Here is an 18243-nt window from a genome sequence, read left to right as displayed (position 1 = left end):
TTATAAGTTGGTTGAGTGCGGTCTTAGTGCCAGCATCGGTCTGTGATGGTAAATAGATGGCTACGAATAATATAGATGAGAACTCTCTTGGTAGATAGTGTGGTCTATAGCTTATCATAAGGTACTCTACCTCAGGCGAGAAATACCTTGAGACTTCTTTAATATTAGACATCGCGCACCAGCTATTATTGACAAAAAGACACACCCCACCCCTCATCTTACCCGACGTAGCTTCTCTGTTCTGCCGGTGATTCGAAAAATCCCTCCAACGCTATATTATCCATGTCATCGTTTAGCCACGACTAAGTGAAACATATTACAGTTCTTAATGTCCCGTTGGTAGAATAATTGTAATCGTAGATCATCAATTTTATTTTCCAATGATTGCATGTTAGCAAGTAGAATTGATGTCAGTGGGAGTTTACTTGCTCGCCTACGGATTCTCCAAAGGCAGCCCAATCTACGTCCTCTTTTCCTCAGTCTTTTTTTTACGCAAATGACGGGGATCTGGGCCTGTTCGCGGGAGAGCAGTATATTTTTCGTCGGACTCGTTAAAGGAAAAAGTTTGTGGTGAGTAATCCCAGTTCTTATGTCCAGAAGTTATTTTCACTCATAAGAGACAGTAGCAGCAACATATAAAAAAAAACAAGTTACAAACAACGAACAAAATAGCACAACTGGTTATGGGCATGTAAAACGTCAGTCATCCTCTTCGGCGTCATCTTAAATTCTACTCATCACCTTACTCTCATGTCCAGTCTCATCACCCTTTCATTTCCAAAATGAGGATCCCAGTCTCACACAATGAGGTGGGGCTGAAATGAATAATAAGATGAAGCCAAAGACCGATTCACCGTTATTATTACGAAGCCTCAAATTTTGCTCTAAAACAGAGGGACAACGACTAAGGTCTCATTCAACTGAGTAAGTCGAAGTAAGGTGGGGTGTGTGAAAATGTCCATTCAGGTGGAAGACAAAAAGGTCACATTCAGTAGGCACCAAAAAAAAAAACCTGACAGAAACAGGTAGGGACTACCTGTACTTGTCCAACAAGAAACAATTGTTGTTTTGCTACGGTGGGCACTAGTGAATATGACCCAGGTGTAGCTAGGCCTTTGCCTGGAATGTTCCATGCTCCGGGTTGGATCGGAGCGCCTTGTCACAGACTGGGAATGTGGGATGGAAGGAAATGGTATTCCGTAGAGCGTATAAATGATTCCCTTTTCTCAATAAACATATTAATCCTGAGGTACATTATCTCCTCTGGCTGGCCTGGAGGGCAACTGACGGTACTATGAGCTTCCCATCTGCAGGATGAAGAAAAAAACTGACAGAAATGCTGTCTCCGTCTGTCCCTGCACAGGAGGACTGTGCTCCCAGAATGTCTGGCTTGCTGCTCTGTTACGCTCATCAGGGTCGTATTTATGGGAGCACAACGTAGCAGAACGTTGTGCAACAGAAAACAAAACTAGTGCTTCTTACTGAACAAGTGTAGATAGTATCTCCCCGTTTCTTATTTTTTTTGTGCCTCGTGAATACAACACAGGGAGAGACATTTATTTTACTCAAAAGGTTGACAACCTACCTACTGGTTGTTAGGAAATGACTCGATCGAGAAACATGGTATAGAGGTGATGGACACACTGGTTGCCCTCTAGGTTACAGAGACCTGGTAGTCCTATCCACCAAACTACCAAGAGTGAAACAGGGAAGAGTCAAGGGGTATGCCAATTTGTTATGGACCAGACCTAACCCACTCCAATAAGTTAATTAAAACAGGAGCATTTTACATCTGGTAAGTCAATCTTAACAGAGAAAAATGTCCACCTGTGTGCTACCAATATCCCCCCAAAAGACTCCCCATACTTTAATGACGACAGCTTCTTCATCCTAGAGAGGGAGATCAACCATTTTCAGACCCAGGAACATATAGTCTATAGTGTCCTAAACACCAGAACTGGACAAGAACCTGACACACGCAGCACACAGGGGAACAAACACCTACAGCATTCCCTCCCCCTATGGGAAAGGGGACACCTAGTCAGTCGCACAACTTAATGAATTCAAAAGAAATGTGTTTTGTGACCAAAACATCAGCCAGGAAGCATAGGAACTGAGAAGTGGTCTGTGGTCACCACCTGCAGAACCACTCCTTTATTGGGGGCGTCTTGCTAATTGCCTATAATTTCCATCTGTTGTCTATTCCATTTGCACAACAGCATGTGAAATTTATTGTCAATCAGTGTTGCTTCCTAAGTGGACAGTTTGATTTCACAGAAGTGTGATTGACTTGAGGTTACATTGTGTTGTTTAAGTGTTCCCTTTATTTTTTTGAGCAGTAATATATATATATATATATATAAAAATATATAACTTCTAAAAATGTATGTTACCCATTAGATGGAAATTCAGCTGTTACATTCTATGAACAAGGAGAATTTCAGGAGATATCCACATTCATATAGACCAATTCTGCGCAGGAGAGCCTCTCTGGAGTATGTCACGTTCATTAGCGAGAGGTAAACGACTAATGAGGTAAACACTTCACATCATGTGCCCGTCAGTGACCTAGCTGGACCAGTCCGACTTGACATGGAGCCAAGTCTTTGAGAGCCTTTCTGTGTAACACATCATCTCAGTTTTGACTAATTGAGCTTAATGGAGTAATCACTAGGAACTCAGGTCTCAGTCTCTGGCTGACTCCTGATGTCATACTGTATCGACTTAGGACTATTAGGACCCCTTAATCACCACCCGTCCTCTCTTTCCATGGCAGGGGCATCACGGGTAGGCGTTTAATAGTGGTTTATTTATGCAGAGCACAGATGTTAGAGTGGAGAGAGGCACTGTTGTTTCCATTCAGATAGATTCAGCGAGAGCTACATTTGTCAGGGAGCTTGCCTCCATTCTTGTGGGGACACTACATACATCACACAGAACTACATCATTAGCCTTGGACATTCACCCACTCTTCTGTTTTGCATAACACAAGACAGGTCTATTGTAATATAGCACAAATCAGTATAAGACCAATTCTACAATAAGAGTAATAGAACCAGGAAACATGGTCATTGCACAGGTGAGTTTATTGCATGCCATTTTCTCACATCCAAAGTCCCAAACGAAGGGTGCTGCATGGAATAAGACTGGGTTTACATGGTCCGAGTTACCAAGCCAACACATCGGCTCCAGAACACAAAATAAAGCAAAACAACTCAAATACAGCCAGCCAGAAAGTAGTGAAATTATTAGTGTGTGTACAGAGGATCGTTAGGGTGGAAGCAAGGCACAAACACTCGTCAGCTTGTCCTATAACTCTGATAAAAGGGAAACACCAGCGAACTCTCATATGCAATTAGCTCACATTAGAAAACGGCAGGATGCATGACAGTCACTCGCTACCCTCCTCCTTTCATGATTCAACTACACTGCATCACACAGTATATCCAGAACACAACTAATTGCCCAACTCATAAAGTAGAACTAGGTAGCAACCAGATCAGGCTAGCCTCTGAACTCCAGGCTCTGACTTCCTTTCGTCCTAGTTCTTCTCAGAGGAACTCGTGCTGGAGTACTTTCCCTAATTGGCACACAGCTTACACACGTGCTGAAAACAGACCAATCCTTCTGGGTAATGTAGTTTTGGACCCAATTTGTAGTTTGGACTGCTCCACTTCCTTAAATGCTTTGTCTTTGGCAAATTCTTAACTACTGTGAACATATTTTAAAAATGGCTGAAACTTTTTGGAAGAATATCTTTACTCATGTTTTGATGGCAAGGTGCAAAAAACGTGCATAACATGAGATCTTAACTTGTATACCTCGATCTTTTCTCCCCCACTGTTCCTTCCTCAGGGACACTCGCAAAAGGTTAACCCGAGAAAAGCACACTGGAGTTAAGCATAAAAGACCTGCGTCAGAACCAGCCCACTGGCACAACTGGGCCTGGGGTATATCTTAACACTGACTGACAGGAGAGACACAACGCATGTGGGTGTGGCGTCACACAACGCATGCGTTGTAAGACGTCTCAGTGTTTGTTCCAGAAGGGGGTGGCGATGGGCCCCTGGACAGACCTCTCCACCACAATCATCTCGTTGGGGTTGTTGCGGGCGCCATAGTGATGCAAAAGCTCTTGGATCGCTGCCTCCTCAATCTGAAAAGAGGAGAAAATACAAACACAGTTGGAGTGTTTCAAAGCCACAGCCAAGTCAAGGCAGCTGTCAAATGGCACAGCTGGAAACAAGTCATTCCTACTGACATTAGACAGAGGTGATGAAACTACGCATTTCTGATTTCCCCTTCGAGACACTTATCAAGGTACTGAGTATGTGCGTTGGACAGACAAGCTCACAGTGAAAGGAAAAGCACAGTGTGCATAGTAAACATCTGCTACAAATTTCTGCACACACACGTTACCTGAATGAGTGCAAGCAGTTTCTCTCGGCTACGGATTAGTGCAGCCTCCTGCTGTTTCTCCTCCTCCACGATCGAAGCAAAGGTTACCATGGAGGCCGTAGGGGGGCTGCCCGCCGCTCCCAGCACCCAGGGGCTGGTCAGTAAAGAAAATTACCTTGAGTTTGTGACAGGTTGAACATTATCCCCCTCAAACAATTGTTCCTTTTTCCCCCCTGTGGTTGTTCAGGTTGTTTTTTTTACGGTTGGGACAAGTTGACATGTGTTAGGTACATCCTGTCATAATTCTGACGCTGATCTGACAGAGTAAGACACAGAGAAAGACTGGTCTGAACTAGATATATCATGTGACAGTGGTAACCAAGGATGACCACAGGCTACCAAAGTGTGGGTGAATTACAACTGACATGCACACAGAGAGAGACAGAGTGTGTGTGTGTAAGAAAACGCTAATGAAACAGATGGTCCCTGTAAGGCAATAGAGAAAACATATTCTACTATAAAAAAAAAAAACTACACATATGGATATTACACTTTCCCCAGCCCTGAACTTTCCCTCCTTCCATCCCTCCCTCAGTGCTCATCAGCATGAGTAGATGAGAACCTGAATCCTACTTCCTGTTCTGAGTGATCACTTGTGACATGGAAGTCTTCTCTTATCAATGCTGATTAGGATCAGAAGCCAACAATACATCAGACTCACTGGCTGATTCATATTCAGGGCCCACTACTAGGTTACATCCCAAATAACCCCATATGCCCTACACGGTGAACTACTTTTGACCAGAGCATGGAGTGAGTCATTTGGGCCATGGTGAATTTTTTAAAACTAGGCAAGTCAGTTAAGAACAAATTCTTATTTACAATGACGGCCTACCCCAGCCAAACCTCGACGACACTGGGCCAATTGTTCGCTGCCCTATGGGACTACAAATCACAGCCGGATGTGATACAGCCTGGATTCAAACCAGGGACTGTAGTGGCACCTCTTGCATTGAGATGCAGTGCCTTAGACTGCTGCGCCACTCGGGAGCCCAAATGTAGTGCACTACATAGGGAATAGGGTGCCATTAGAGACTGCAGTGGGAGCGGACGTCACAGACCAGAACGAGAGCGTTTCCAGTCTGTGGGCTTTAATCCATCTTGGCTCTGGGCATAGATAAAAGATCTACGTCTGGAAGACAGATGCCCCGAATGACCCTGATAGAAGAGGAAGTAAGCGAAAGTCAAGAGCTTCTGCAGAAACAGAGAGATAGACACCATTGGGTCACACAAGTACACACACTTCCTGTAATTCTTTGGCCTGATAAGACTTGAGATGTCACAATTCTAAACATTGCTACCAAAGTAAAAACATCCACCCATTGGTTTCACAAGCATTCCTCAAACACCTCTGCCCATATTATGTGTTAATCTAGATGTCAACGTTATAGGATACAGCACCAGTACATGAACAATCTCTCCCAAACGTTTTTGTTATGTCAAAACACCCATTCTGAAGTCGTATCGTTTACTGTCGTTTCAAATCAGGAGCACACAGTATTCAGTTACCCTGGTCTCAGATCGGTTTATGCAGTCTTGCCAACTCCTATGGTTATTTTCATCGTAGCGCAAACAGATCTGAGACCAGGCAAGTATTCAGCTCTTTTGGCATCTAAGGCTCTACCAATCCAGCTGGTGTCTGAGTGGTGGTGTAGTTCACAGTGCAGGTTGAAGTTGCCCTTAGGGAAGCAGATCATAGGATCTGTTCTTATGAGAAAGTTCACCCGAGGCAAAGTCGACTAGGCAGTTCTTCTAACTGACGTGTCAGTCTTGTTGAATGGGAAGTGAAAAGGTCATAGTGACCATCAGCCTAATTGCACCACAGCCCTAGCAGTGAGTCACACCCTGCTTCAGGCAGCTGCCTCCCTTTCAGTACATTGACCATTCACTAAGCCCCACCCCACATGATTACTGTTGGAACCTCGGACAACATCCCAGGAAGCCAAATTCCCCCTTCCAACCACTGCAAAATCCCCTCACAATGATCTAAAAATGTGTTTTTAATACACAATGAAATAAAAAAAAGAATATTATTGGGTATGTTGTGGACTGTCATTACCGGTATTGATGCACAGACCGGTTTGGGTTTTTACTTTACATCCTATAACAGTATTTGAATGTCTGGTTTTTAAAATGTGATACGCCATGTGTAACACACTGCTCAAAAAAAGAAAGGGAACACTTAAACAACAATGTAACTCCAAGTCAATCACACTTCTGTGAAATCAAACTGTCCACTTAGGAAGCAACACTGATTGACAATAAATGTCACATGCAGTTGTGCAAACGGAATAGACAACAGATGGAAATGATAGGCAATTAGCAAGACACCCCCCAATAAAAGAGTGGTTCTGCAGGTGGTGACCACAGACCACTTCTCAGTTCCTATGCTTCCTGGCTGATGTTTTGGTCACTTTGGAATGCTGGCGGTGCTTTCACTCTAGTGGTAGCATGAGACGGAGTCTACAACCCACACAAGTGGCTCAGGTAGTGCAGCTCATCCAGGATGGCACATAAATGCGAGCTGTGGCAAGAAGGTTTGCTGTGTCTGGCAGCGTAGTGTCCAGAGCATGGAGGCGCTACCAGGAGACAGGCCAGTACATCAGGAGACGTGGAGGAGGCCGTAGGAGGGCAACAACCCAGCAGCAGGACCGCTACCTCCGCCTTTGTGCAAGGAGGAGCACTGCCAGAGCCCTGCGAAATGACCTCTAGCAGGCCACAAATGTGCATGTCTGCTCAAACGGTCAGAAACAGACTCCATGAGGGTGGTATGAGGGCCCAACGTCCACAGGTGGGGGTTGTGCTTACAGCCCAACACCGTGCAGGACGTTTGGCATTTGCCAAAGAACACCCAAGACTGGCAAATTCGCCACTGGCGCCCTGTGCTCTTCACAGATGAAAGCAGGTTCACACTGAGCACATGTGACAGACGTGACAGTCTGGAGACGCCGTGGAGAATGTTCTGCTGCCTGCAACTTCCTCCAGCATGACCTGTTTGGCGGTGGGTCAGTCATGGTGTGGGGTGGCATTTCTTTGGCGGGGCCGCACAGCCCTCCATGTGCTCGCCAGATGTATCCTGACTGCCATTAGGTACCGAGATGAGATCCTCAGACCCCTTGTGAGACCATATGCTGGTGCGGTTGGCCCTGGGTTCTTCCTAATGCAAGACAATGCTAGACCTCATGTGGCTGGAGTGTGTCAGCAGTTCCTGCAAGAGGAAGGCATTGATGTTATGGACTGGCCCGCCCGTTCCCCAGACCTGAATCCAATTGAGCACATCTGGGACATCATGTCTCGCTCCATCCACCAACGCCACAGACTGTTGCACCACAGACTGTCCAGGAGTTGGCAGATGCTTTAGTCCAGGTCTGGGAGGAGATCCCTCAGGAGACCATCCGCCACCTCATCAGGAGCATGCCCAGGCGTTGTAGGGAGGTCATACAGGCACGTGGAGGCCACACACACTACTGAGCCTCATTTTGACTTGTTTAAAAGGACATTACATCAATGTTGGAACAGCCTGTAGTGTGGTTTTCCACTTTAATTTTGAGTGCGACTCCAAATCCAGACCTCTATGGGTTGATAAATTGGATTTCCATTGATCATTTGTGTGATTTTGTTGTCAGAACATTCAACTATGTAAAGGAAAAAGTATTTTATAAGAATATTTCATTCATTCAGATCTAGGATGTGTTATTTTAGTGTTCGTGTTATTTTTTTGAGCAGTGTACATTTGTAAAGTTTACTTCGCTACTTGAGTCATCCGGTCTCCACTCTCTCACTCCATGCCGCTTTCCACACAGACCTAGCCCCGTTCGTCACTCAAGGAGCGCATGTGTTATTCCTCACCACGAGACACTTTGTGTTCCGTCTGCATGACAAGGATACTGTTTTCACTTTGATTCTTACCATAATTCCACTAGCGTTCTTTTACTACAATATTAGGTTGTGTTTCTTACATCTGCAAACAGCTCGTTTGTATTTTCTTTGCAAGTTGGGTCTAAATGTTGTTAGCTGCTAATGCTAATCACTAGCTAGCTAATAAACGTTGTCAAAGCAAACGTAATTAGGTGTGTGTGTGTGTGTGTGTATATACACATATATATACATACACATACACATATATATACACACATATATATATATATATATACACACATACATATATATATATATACATACATATACACATACATATATATATACACATACATATACACATATATACACACACACACACACATATACATTCATATACATATACACACAGGTGACAGTGTAGACCTAAATCAGCATGTCGTTTGTGCAACTGTATCTTATAAACCAGAGAGGAATAAGCAAAGCATGAATATGTTAACTACAAGTAGCTAAGAGAAAACATTAAAAGTAGCAAAAGATTATTGGGTCCCTTCGGTAACACTTAACAAATTTGGTTCCTACCCTGTCACAATAACTCCTCCTTGGCATTTTTAATTGTCGTCATGTCAAACACTGTATTCAAATCTCCCACTATTATATTTTATCTATAGAATTAGAATAATCATTATATTTCAATGATGCCAACAGTTCACGCAAGTGTTTTGCTCTAAATCACGTCAAATTGCAATGGCAACATTTGGTTAAAAATAATGGCTATAAAAGTGTGGAAATGCAGAACTTTATGAAAATAAAAATGGGTTGACTTGAACAGTATAAACAAAATCAGAAAGGAGCAAGACCCATTGAAATCACTTAGATTTGACAGTCACGTGTAACCGATGTGAAATGGCTAGCTTAGTTATTAACAGTGGTGCTCGCTAATAGCGTTTCAATCGGTGACGCCTTTGTGGAGCGACGGGTAACGATGCTTCGTGGGTGTCAGTTGTTGATGTGTGCACCGGGTAGGGGACGGACTAAAGTTATACTGTTACACACGCACTCATATAGCAAATGTAGAACTTGTATTATTCAAAAACGTTATACCAACCCACCCTATGGGAACCTGGTAAAATTATCTTTAGGTTTGGAGTGTGGTTAGTCACTGAAGGGCTCGATGTACTGTGCATGCCGTCAAAGGTACTGGAACGACTCTGGGTTTATAAGCGCGGAAATCGACTGACGCTTGAGCATGCTTTTGCGGCACAGGCGATAGCGCGCCGGACCTCAGGCTAGAAGGACGAGGGTTCGAGACCTGCTCCTTGCTGTATCATTACAGTACTAACAACGTTTAGTGCTAAGTGCTCTCAAACATTTTGCTGATGTCGATAGCAGATATGTTACATAACTAATATAGCTAACTTAGAGAAACAAAAGTTATAAGTAGTTAGCTAGCTAGGCAACTTTAGCAAAGTTTGGTGCTCAATGAGAAATATGCTAGTAGCTAATGTTAACCAGTTGAGCTAGCAAAGTACAATTTCGTGTTAGCAAAATACTCCCAAGAGTCTGCATTTCATGAATCACAGTGGCAAGTACCTCTAGTGAATAGTTCAATTATTTAGCCATCCCCACTGGTTTGCATGTGCTCACAAGGTGCTGGACTCGACGACAGTTGCTCTCCATTGGAGTGCTGCGATTGGTTGCCCAAAATTCCAGGGCAGGTTTAGCGAAGGCAGTTAGGGCTACATTTTTCCTCGCTAAAAGAATGACGACGTTGCCATTTTTTTGTGCAATCTGTGCATCTGCATAGATCACTTTGCACCCATGTAGGCAGGAGTTTCATGCGAGTGAGTGTAGAGAAGGCGGCTTCTTACCTTCTGATGACATTTGAACATTTCCTGATGCATCTGGTCAAACAAACCACAGACTCAGGGCTGGTTTCCCAGACTAGCCTAATCCTGGTCAATAGAGAGTCCAGGATTTGGCTTAATCTGTGTCTGGGAAACCGCACTCCAGAGCGTTTCATTTGGACAGTAAAGCTTAACATAGTCAACTCTAAATTCTCTGTATAAAAACAAGTAGTCCTCAATCATTATTCCTTCTTTCGTCTGCTTCCCTTTGGAATAACAGAATAACAGAATCTCTGCCAGTCATTTGCTGCTTTCTTAGTGACTGTTTATTCTAAAGAGATACCTCACAGAGTTTGAACTAATTCCTGTATGGTTAACCATCAGCTATAACATATGCCTAATTAAAGGCACAATCACCATAGATACAAGCTTTACCATCTCCTTACTACAACAAATTTGTTTCTCACCAAGGTAACCAAATGACATTGATGCTAGTAGATATGTTATTGTGTCAGATTCCTGTCTGATAGAAACAAGAATATGCATGAGCATGGCAACACTCTAGAGACATCTGGTGGACAATCCTGGTACTTTGGGGTAAAGACTAGTTTTTATTTAATTTAACTAGGCATGTCAGTTAAGAACAAATTATTATTTACAATGATGGCCTACTGAAGAACAGTGGGTTAACTGCCTTGTTCAGGGGCAGAACGATACATTTTAACATTGTCAGCTCGGGGATTCGATCCAGCAACCTTTCGGTTACTGGCCCAACGCTCTAACCACTACCTGCCGCCCCAAAATTAATCAGCCATAAGGGCATTCATCCCTTGGCCATACACAAATGCTAGTCTATATTGTGTGTTTATATAATGGACACCTCTATGTGTGTGTTGATGACAATTAACATAAAATATGACAGACTGCATATGTGTGCGTGTCTGTCTATGCGTGCATAGTCTTACCCGGCGAGTCTCTCTGGCTCACTGGGGGGCTCAGCCGTACATTTGAAGGTAACCCTCCGAGCAGCAGAGACCGGAGGCCCCTGAGCTACTGGCCTTCCCGGGGCCCCTGGCCCCCCGTTCCTGACCCGGCTCTCCTCCTCCACCAGGAGGTCCCGGAACGCTCGAGATGAAGGAGGTGTCTGGAACGAAGTGGCCCTGAGGAGAGGAGGTAGGTGGAACCACATTTGATAATCAAAAGTTCTACTTCAAAGCATTAAAAAGTAATACTTTTACTAACAGCTGAGGGAATAGGCAGATTTTGTATTTGTACATTTTCAACACAAAATGAGAGACCGGGACAGGACCTATTCTATTACATAGGGATTGTCGCACCAACCCACCACCTTCTGTGCTGGCTCTGATATTAGGAGCAATCCTTATGGAGAGGGGCTTACCATGTTTTCGCACTCTTCGAGGGAGTAATCACTGGTGTCGATTTGGATAGGGTGCACTCAGCACTGCCCTCCTTGGTTGCCATGGCGATCATCTTCCTCTGCTTCTGGGAGAGCTTGGCTGGGAGAGGGGACTGCTTGCTGCTGCTGCCAACACTGCCAGGACTTTTGGGAGTTGCTCCGAGACTTTGTGTCTTTGAGCTGGCTTCCATATCCATGATTGCCCTGAGGTCCAAGACAGGAAGTGGCAGAGCAGGACTGGAGAAAGAGAGAAATGACACAATGTCACATACAGTTCCACCCCTGACCTGGTCCACAGTGACCTGGCTCACCTGGCTGTGATCTTGGGGATGTGCTCTAGAGCAGAACTCTTTGGGGGTTCTGCGGGGAGGCCGTTCCTCATGGTGGTGGTGCTGGGTGGAGTCTTCAGCCTGGAACCTCCTCCAGCCCCCTCCTCCTCAGGCCTGTCGTGGAACACGGGACTCTGGAGGTCTCGGGGGCTGCCCACACCCATGTAGCTGCCCTCAGAGTCAGACGTCATCAGCTCCTGCAGAGACTCCATGGAGTTGGTCTTTCCTGACTTTACCAGGCTGGGAGAAAGGACTGAGACTAGAAGAGACATCATAATCCATATCAGCCCAACTCCAATTAAAGGAAATAATTATTACGTGCCGTGACAGAGTGTGCGTGTGTGTGTGTTCTACCTGCAGCAGGTGGGCTCTGGATGATGTCAGAAAGGGTGTAACCCCCTGAGCTGTCGGAGCGTCGCCTAGGTTTTCTCTTGGCCTTTAACTTAGCCTTCTTCAACAGAGTCTCCCTGAGAGGAGGAAGATGAGACAGATGATGAAGAGGAACAAATTCAACCACGGTTCAAATGTTAGGGAGGTTACTGGCTGGATGCATTTCATTCCAAAACATTGGAACCTAGTTTCAGCACCAATTCAGTCCCATCTCATTCATGACAGGGAGTGAACGAAGGAGCAACTTTGTGGAATGAGATGCAGCCACAGTGTTGTACATAGTTTGATAGATGGTATAGTACCTGCAGGAGTAGTTCAGTTCCGTGTCAGCTTTAGAGCTGAATGAAGAGTCCCAGTCCTCGTACACACTGAGGTCTGGGGCGTCTGGGTAAGGAGTGATCAGTCGCATCTGCATGGCCGGAATCTGACAGGAACAGGATGGTAACAGGTCAGTTAGTCAGAACCAACAGTCGTGTTCAGTAGGAATCGAATGGAAGAAACAAGTGAAACAGGGAGGGACTATCTGAGGAACCATCCAATAAGAAACACCTATTGTCGTTTTCTGTTTGGAACAGTTTCTGTTGAGTTACCCTAATGAACATATGCCAGGTATCTCACCATGCAGTTGATGCAGGTATGGTAACGGCACTGAGGAGAAGTGACTCACCATACTCCTGTAAGAGGCAGAGAGCTCCACCAGCACGTCATCACTCAAGATATCCAGCGCTCTGAAGAGATTGAGTTACGGATATATAAACAGAGAGAGAGAGATGGATAAAGAGAGGGAGGCGGAGAGAGAAAGAGAAGAGAGAGTCTATTGAAGAATCCATAGACTAGCCACTTCTGGGAAGATACCAAACAAAACGAAGAGTTATTGGTCCAAAATAGAGATGTATGGGTAAACCACTTCTCCAATCTTTTTGGCCCTATAACAAAGTAAAAACAGCAAAAACATATACATGATCAAATACAAATCTTAGAGTCAACTATTAAAAGACTACCTGAACCTACTGGATTCTCCAATTACATTGAATGAACTACAGGACAAAATACAAACCCTCCACCCCAAAAAGGCCTGTGGTGTTGATGGTATCCTCAATGAAATGATATACAGACAACAAATTCCAACTGGCTATACTGAAACTCTTTATCATCCTCCTCCTCAGCTCTGGCATCTTCCCCAATATTTGGAACCAAGGACTGATCACTTCAATCCACAAAAGTGGGGACAAATTTAACCCCAATGAGTCAACAGCAACCTTGGGAAAATCATCTGCATTTCATTAACAGCAGACTCCTACATTTGTCAATTTGGATTTTTACCTAATTACCATACGACAGACCACGTAGTCACCCTGCACACCCTAATTGACAAACAAACAAATTAAAACAAAGGTAAAGATTTCAAAAAAGCTTTTGACCTAATTTGGCACCAGGGTCTGCTATACAAATTGATGGAAAGTGGTGTTGGGGGAAAAACATACATCATAAAATCCATGTACACAAACAAGTGTGCGGTTAAAATAGCAACAAACAAAAAAACTTTTATTTTCACATGGCCATGGGGTGAGACATGGATGCAGCTTAATCCCCACCCTCTTCAACATACACAAATTAATTGGCGAGGGCACTAGAAGTCTGCAGCACCCTGCCTCACCCTACTAAAATCTAAAGTCAACGTCTACCGTTTGCTGATGATCTGGTGCTCCTGTACCCAGCCAAGGAGGGCCTACAGCAGCACCTAGATTTTCTGCACAGATTATGTCAGACCTGGGCCCTGACAGACCTGGGCCCTGACAGACCTGGGCCCTGACAGACCTGGGCCCTGACAGACAGACCTGGGCCCTGACAGACAGACCTGGGCCCTGACAGACCTGGGACCAGACCTGGGCCCTGACAGACAGACCTGGGCCCTGACAGACAGACCTGGGCCCTGACAGACAGACCTGGGCCCTGACAGACAGACCTGGGCCCTGACAGACAGACCTGGGCCCTGACAGACAGACCTGGGCCCTGACAGACAGACCTGGGCCCTGACAGACAGACCTGGGCCCTGACAGACAGACCTGGGCCCTGACAGACAGACCTGGGCCCTGACAGTAAATCTCAGTATGACAAAAATAATGGTGCTCCAAAAAAGGTTCAGTTGCCAGGACTACAAATACAAATTCCATCTAGACACAGTTGCCCTAGAGCACACAAAAACGATACATAGCCTAAACATCAGCGCCACAGGTACACTGTGAACGATCTGAGAGACATGGCAAGAAGGGCCTTCTATGCCATCAAAAAGGTACAAAATTCAACGTGCCAATTAGGATCTGACAACAACTAAAAATACTTGAATCAGTTATAGAACCCATTGCCCTTTATGGTTGTGAAGTCTGGGGTCCACTCACCAACCAATAAATCACAAAATGGGACAAACACCAAAATTCTGCAAAAACATCCACTGTGTGCAACATCAAATAACGCATGCAGAGCAGAATTAGGCCGATACCAGCTAATTATCAAAATCCAGAAAAGAGCCGTTAAATTCTACACCCACCTAAAAGGAAGCGATTCCCAATCCTTCCATAACAAAGGCCATCACATACAAAGAGATTAACCTGGAGAAGAGTCCCCTAAGCAAGCGGGTCCTGTGGCTCTGTTCACAAACAGACCCCACAGAGCCCCAGGACAGCAACACAATTAGACCCAATCAAATCTAGAGAAAAAAAAAGAATTCTTTCCAATGTGTCAAGTAATTAACAAACAAAACTGAGCTAACTAGAATACCATTGGGCCCTAAACAGAGAGTACACAGTGGCAGAATACCTGACCACTGCGACTGAGCCAAACTTAAGGAAAGCTTTGACTATGTACAGATTCAGTGAGCATAGCCTTGCTATTGAGAAAGGATGCCAAAGACAGACCTGGCTCTAAAGAGAAGACATTTTGTGGGCAATGTACACATAGCCTGAGGTGGAAACTGAGCTGCACTTCCTAACCGCCTGCCAAATATATGACCATATTAGAGACACATATTTCCACAAAGAATTCAAAAACAATTCTAGTTTTGATAACCTCCCATATCTACTGGGTGAAATACCACAGTGTGCCATCACAGCAGCAAGATGTGTGACCTGTCACAAGGGAAACCAGTGAAGACCAAGCACCATTGTAAATACACAGAGAGCGTGAGCGAGAGCAAGAGAATCATCATCGGTTTCCTAAGTAGTATACAGCATGTTCACATAACATAAGCCATACGTCCAACAGAAATATCTTATTTACATACGTATTCAGACCCTCTGCTGAGACTCAAAATTGAGCTCAGGTACATCCTGTTTTACACTGATCATCCTTGAGATGTTTCTACAACTTGATTGGAGTCCACCTGTGGTAAATTCAATTGGTTGGACATTATTTTGAAAAGGCACACACCTGTATATTTAAAGGTCCCACAGTTGACAGTGCATGTCAGAGCATAAATCAAGCATCGAGGTCGAAGGAATTGTCCGTAGAGCTCCAGACAGGATTGTATTGAGGCACAGATCCAGGGAAGGGTACCAAAACATTTCTGTAGCATTGAAGGTCCCTAAGTGGAATCCATCATTTTTAAACTGAATATTTTTTGTTGCCACCAAGACTCTTCCTTGAACTGGCCAAACTGAGCAATCAGGGGAGAAGGGCCTTGGTCAGGCAGGTGACCAAGAACCCAATGGTCACTGACAGAGCTGTAGAGTTCCTCTGTGGAGATGGGAGAACCTTCCAGAAGGACATCCATCCCTGCAGCACTCCACCAATCAGACCTTTATGGTAGAGTGGTCAGATGGAAGCCACTCCTGAATAAAAAAAGGCACATGACAGCTTGCTTGGACTTTGCCAAAAGGCACCAAAAGGACTCAGACCATGAGAAACAAGACCCTCTGGTCTGATGAAACGAAGAGTGAACTCTTTGGCCTGAATACCAATGGTCACATCTGGAGAAAACCTGGCACCATCCATATGGTGAAGCATGGTGGTGGCAGCATCATGCTGTGAGGATGTTTTTCAGCGGCGGGGACTGGGAGGCTAGTTAGGATCAGGGGAAAGAGGAACGGCTCAGGTCCTCAGACTGGGGTGAGCCAAGACGACGCAGGAGTTGGCTTCAGAACAAGTTTCAGAATGTCCAGACTTGATCAAACATCTCTGGAGAGACCTGAAAATAGCTGTGCAGCGACACTCCGCATCCAACTTGACAGAGCTTGAGAGGCTCTGCAGAGAAAAATGGGAGAAACTCCCCAAATACAGGTGTGCCAAGCTTGTAGCGTCATACCCAAGAAGACTCGAGGCTGTAATAAAGATGCTTCAACAAATTACTGAGTAAAGAGTCCGAATAATTATGTAAATGTGATATTTCAGTTATTTTATTTGTAATAGATTTGCATTATGGGGTATTGTGAGACGATTGAGGGGACTTTTATATATTTTTTAAAATCCATTTTAAAATAATGCATGACAAAATGTGGAAAAAGTCGAGGGGTCTGAATACTTTCCGAACGCACTGTATACACACACACACACACTCACTTGGACTCGAGCAGGGCAGCCATGTTGAGCACAATGAACTGGATGCAGGACAGTTTGAGCTGCTCAGCGTTGTACATGGCAGAAAACTGCAGCAGCTCCGCAGCGTTCTTCAGTGTCACTGAGGAGACGGAAGAGGAAGCCATTTTTTTTTTTTTTTTTTTTTTAAACAAACAGGACAGTGCTCTCACACGAGTGCTTTTTAAGACACAACAAAGCTGTTTGATATCATGTTGAGAGGCATGAGAGAGAGGAGTGGACAGAGGGATGAGACGAGAGCAGAGGAGGCTAAAAGGACAGAGGGAAGATGAGAGGACGTACGGTTCTCAGTAATGGCCACTTCACACATCTCCTTCAGTCGGGTGATGAGAAGCTGATCGGCCACCACCAACACGTTGCAGACAAACTCCACATTCAGAGACTCTGGAAGAGGAGAGAGAGAGAGAGAGAGAGAGAGAGACTTTGCTTCCACCATGTAGCTTTCAACTACCTTGTGCATCAAGATCAAAGTCAACATGATGAGGTTCAGAAATATTATGGGTAGCCACATGACACCTATTTTTAACTCAATATTCATTTAACGCATTTATTTGACAGGGACAGCGCACACTTATTTCAGAGTCAATGTATATGTACCCAAGTTGGCAAAAGAGCTATTTTCCATCCATAGTCCTGAAGCATGTATGTGTGTGTGTGTGTACAGGTTGTATATGCATGATCTGGTGTGTCCTGTGTACCTTTGATAGTGGGAGACTCGTCAGTGTACACATATTCTAGGATGACCTGCAGTATATCTGAACTGGTGGGCATCTCCAGTGCACTACATGAAGTGGCCTGTTGGGAGCGCACAACAACATTACCAACACTGTTCACAAGTAGCAGCACACTTACTCAAGCACAATGTGCGACAACGTTTTCAGAGCCAACGGTTACTTCTGGCAATATTAAAATGAAGCTTTCGCGTACAATGAGCAAGACCACCAATTGCCAGCAACTAAAAACAGATATTTGATCATTTGTATAAACTAATACAGATTGATCAAACTGAAATAACATCAAAAACATTACGACATACCTCTATCCAGGGGTTCGCCAGCATACTGTGGAAGTACTCTGAAAACACATACATGACATGTTTACAATGCAACCGCCACTAAGAAATTTCAATTACATTTTTTGACATATTAAAATCTCCCAGATACTGATTCATCTTAGTGCTTAATTAAAAATAATTTTCAATTTAGATTCTCCATTGAGCATGCTTTTAGGCTAGGCTTAATCTGTGTACGGAGAACCGGCCCCATAGCTTCAACAAATGACTGGAAAATCTAGTGTCAGATGTCGACAACATTGAATAACCCAAACCCGTTCACCCCTCACACTCCAAGAAACG

At 44.5% G+C, this 18243-nt stretch overlaps 1 protein-coding gene across 2 annotated transcripts in view; it reads right to left on the bottom strand.

The window, feature by feature from the left end:
* Positions 1–3068: 3068 nt before the first annotated feature.
* LOC112223151 (inhibitor of Bruton tyrosine kinase) overlaps positions 3069–18243 on the bottom strand; it is a 38830-nt gene continuing 23655 nt past the window's right edge. For both annotated transcript variants that reach the window (XM_024386159.2, XM_024386158.2), the window contains 12 exons: positions 17926–17963; positions 17588–17684; positions 17172–17273; positions 16854–16971; positions 12967–13027; positions 12602–12723; positions 12264–12376; positions 11892–12168; positions 11563–11817; positions 11129–11323; positions 4420–4552; positions 3069–4156 (listed from right to left, as the gene is read on the bottom strand). In XM_024386159.2, the coding sequence (XP_024241927.1) occupies positions 4031–4156; positions 4420–4552; positions 11129–11323; positions 11563–11817; positions 11892–12168; positions 12264–12376; positions 12602–12723; positions 12967–13027; positions 16854–16971; positions 17172–17273; positions 17588–17684; positions 17926–17963 (1637 nt within the window). In that variant the 3' untranslated portion in view covers positions 3069–4030. The remainder of the gene's footprint in view (positions 4157–4419; positions 4553–11128; positions 11324–11562; positions 11818–11891; positions 12169–12263; positions 12377–12601; positions 12724–12966; positions 13028–16853; positions 16972–17171; positions 17274–17587; positions 17685–17925; positions 17964–18243) is intronic.

This window comes from Oncorhynchus tshawytscha, linkage group LG23 (assembly GCF_018296145.1).
Source record: "Oncorhynchus tshawytscha isolate Ot180627B linkage group LG23, Otsh_v2.0, whole genome shotgun sequence".
Lineage (NCBI taxonomy): Eukaryota > Metazoa > Chordata > Actinopteri > Salmoniformes > Salmonidae > Oncorhynchus > Oncorhynchus tshawytscha.
This window is presented reverse-complemented; position numbering and strand designations above follow the sequence as displayed.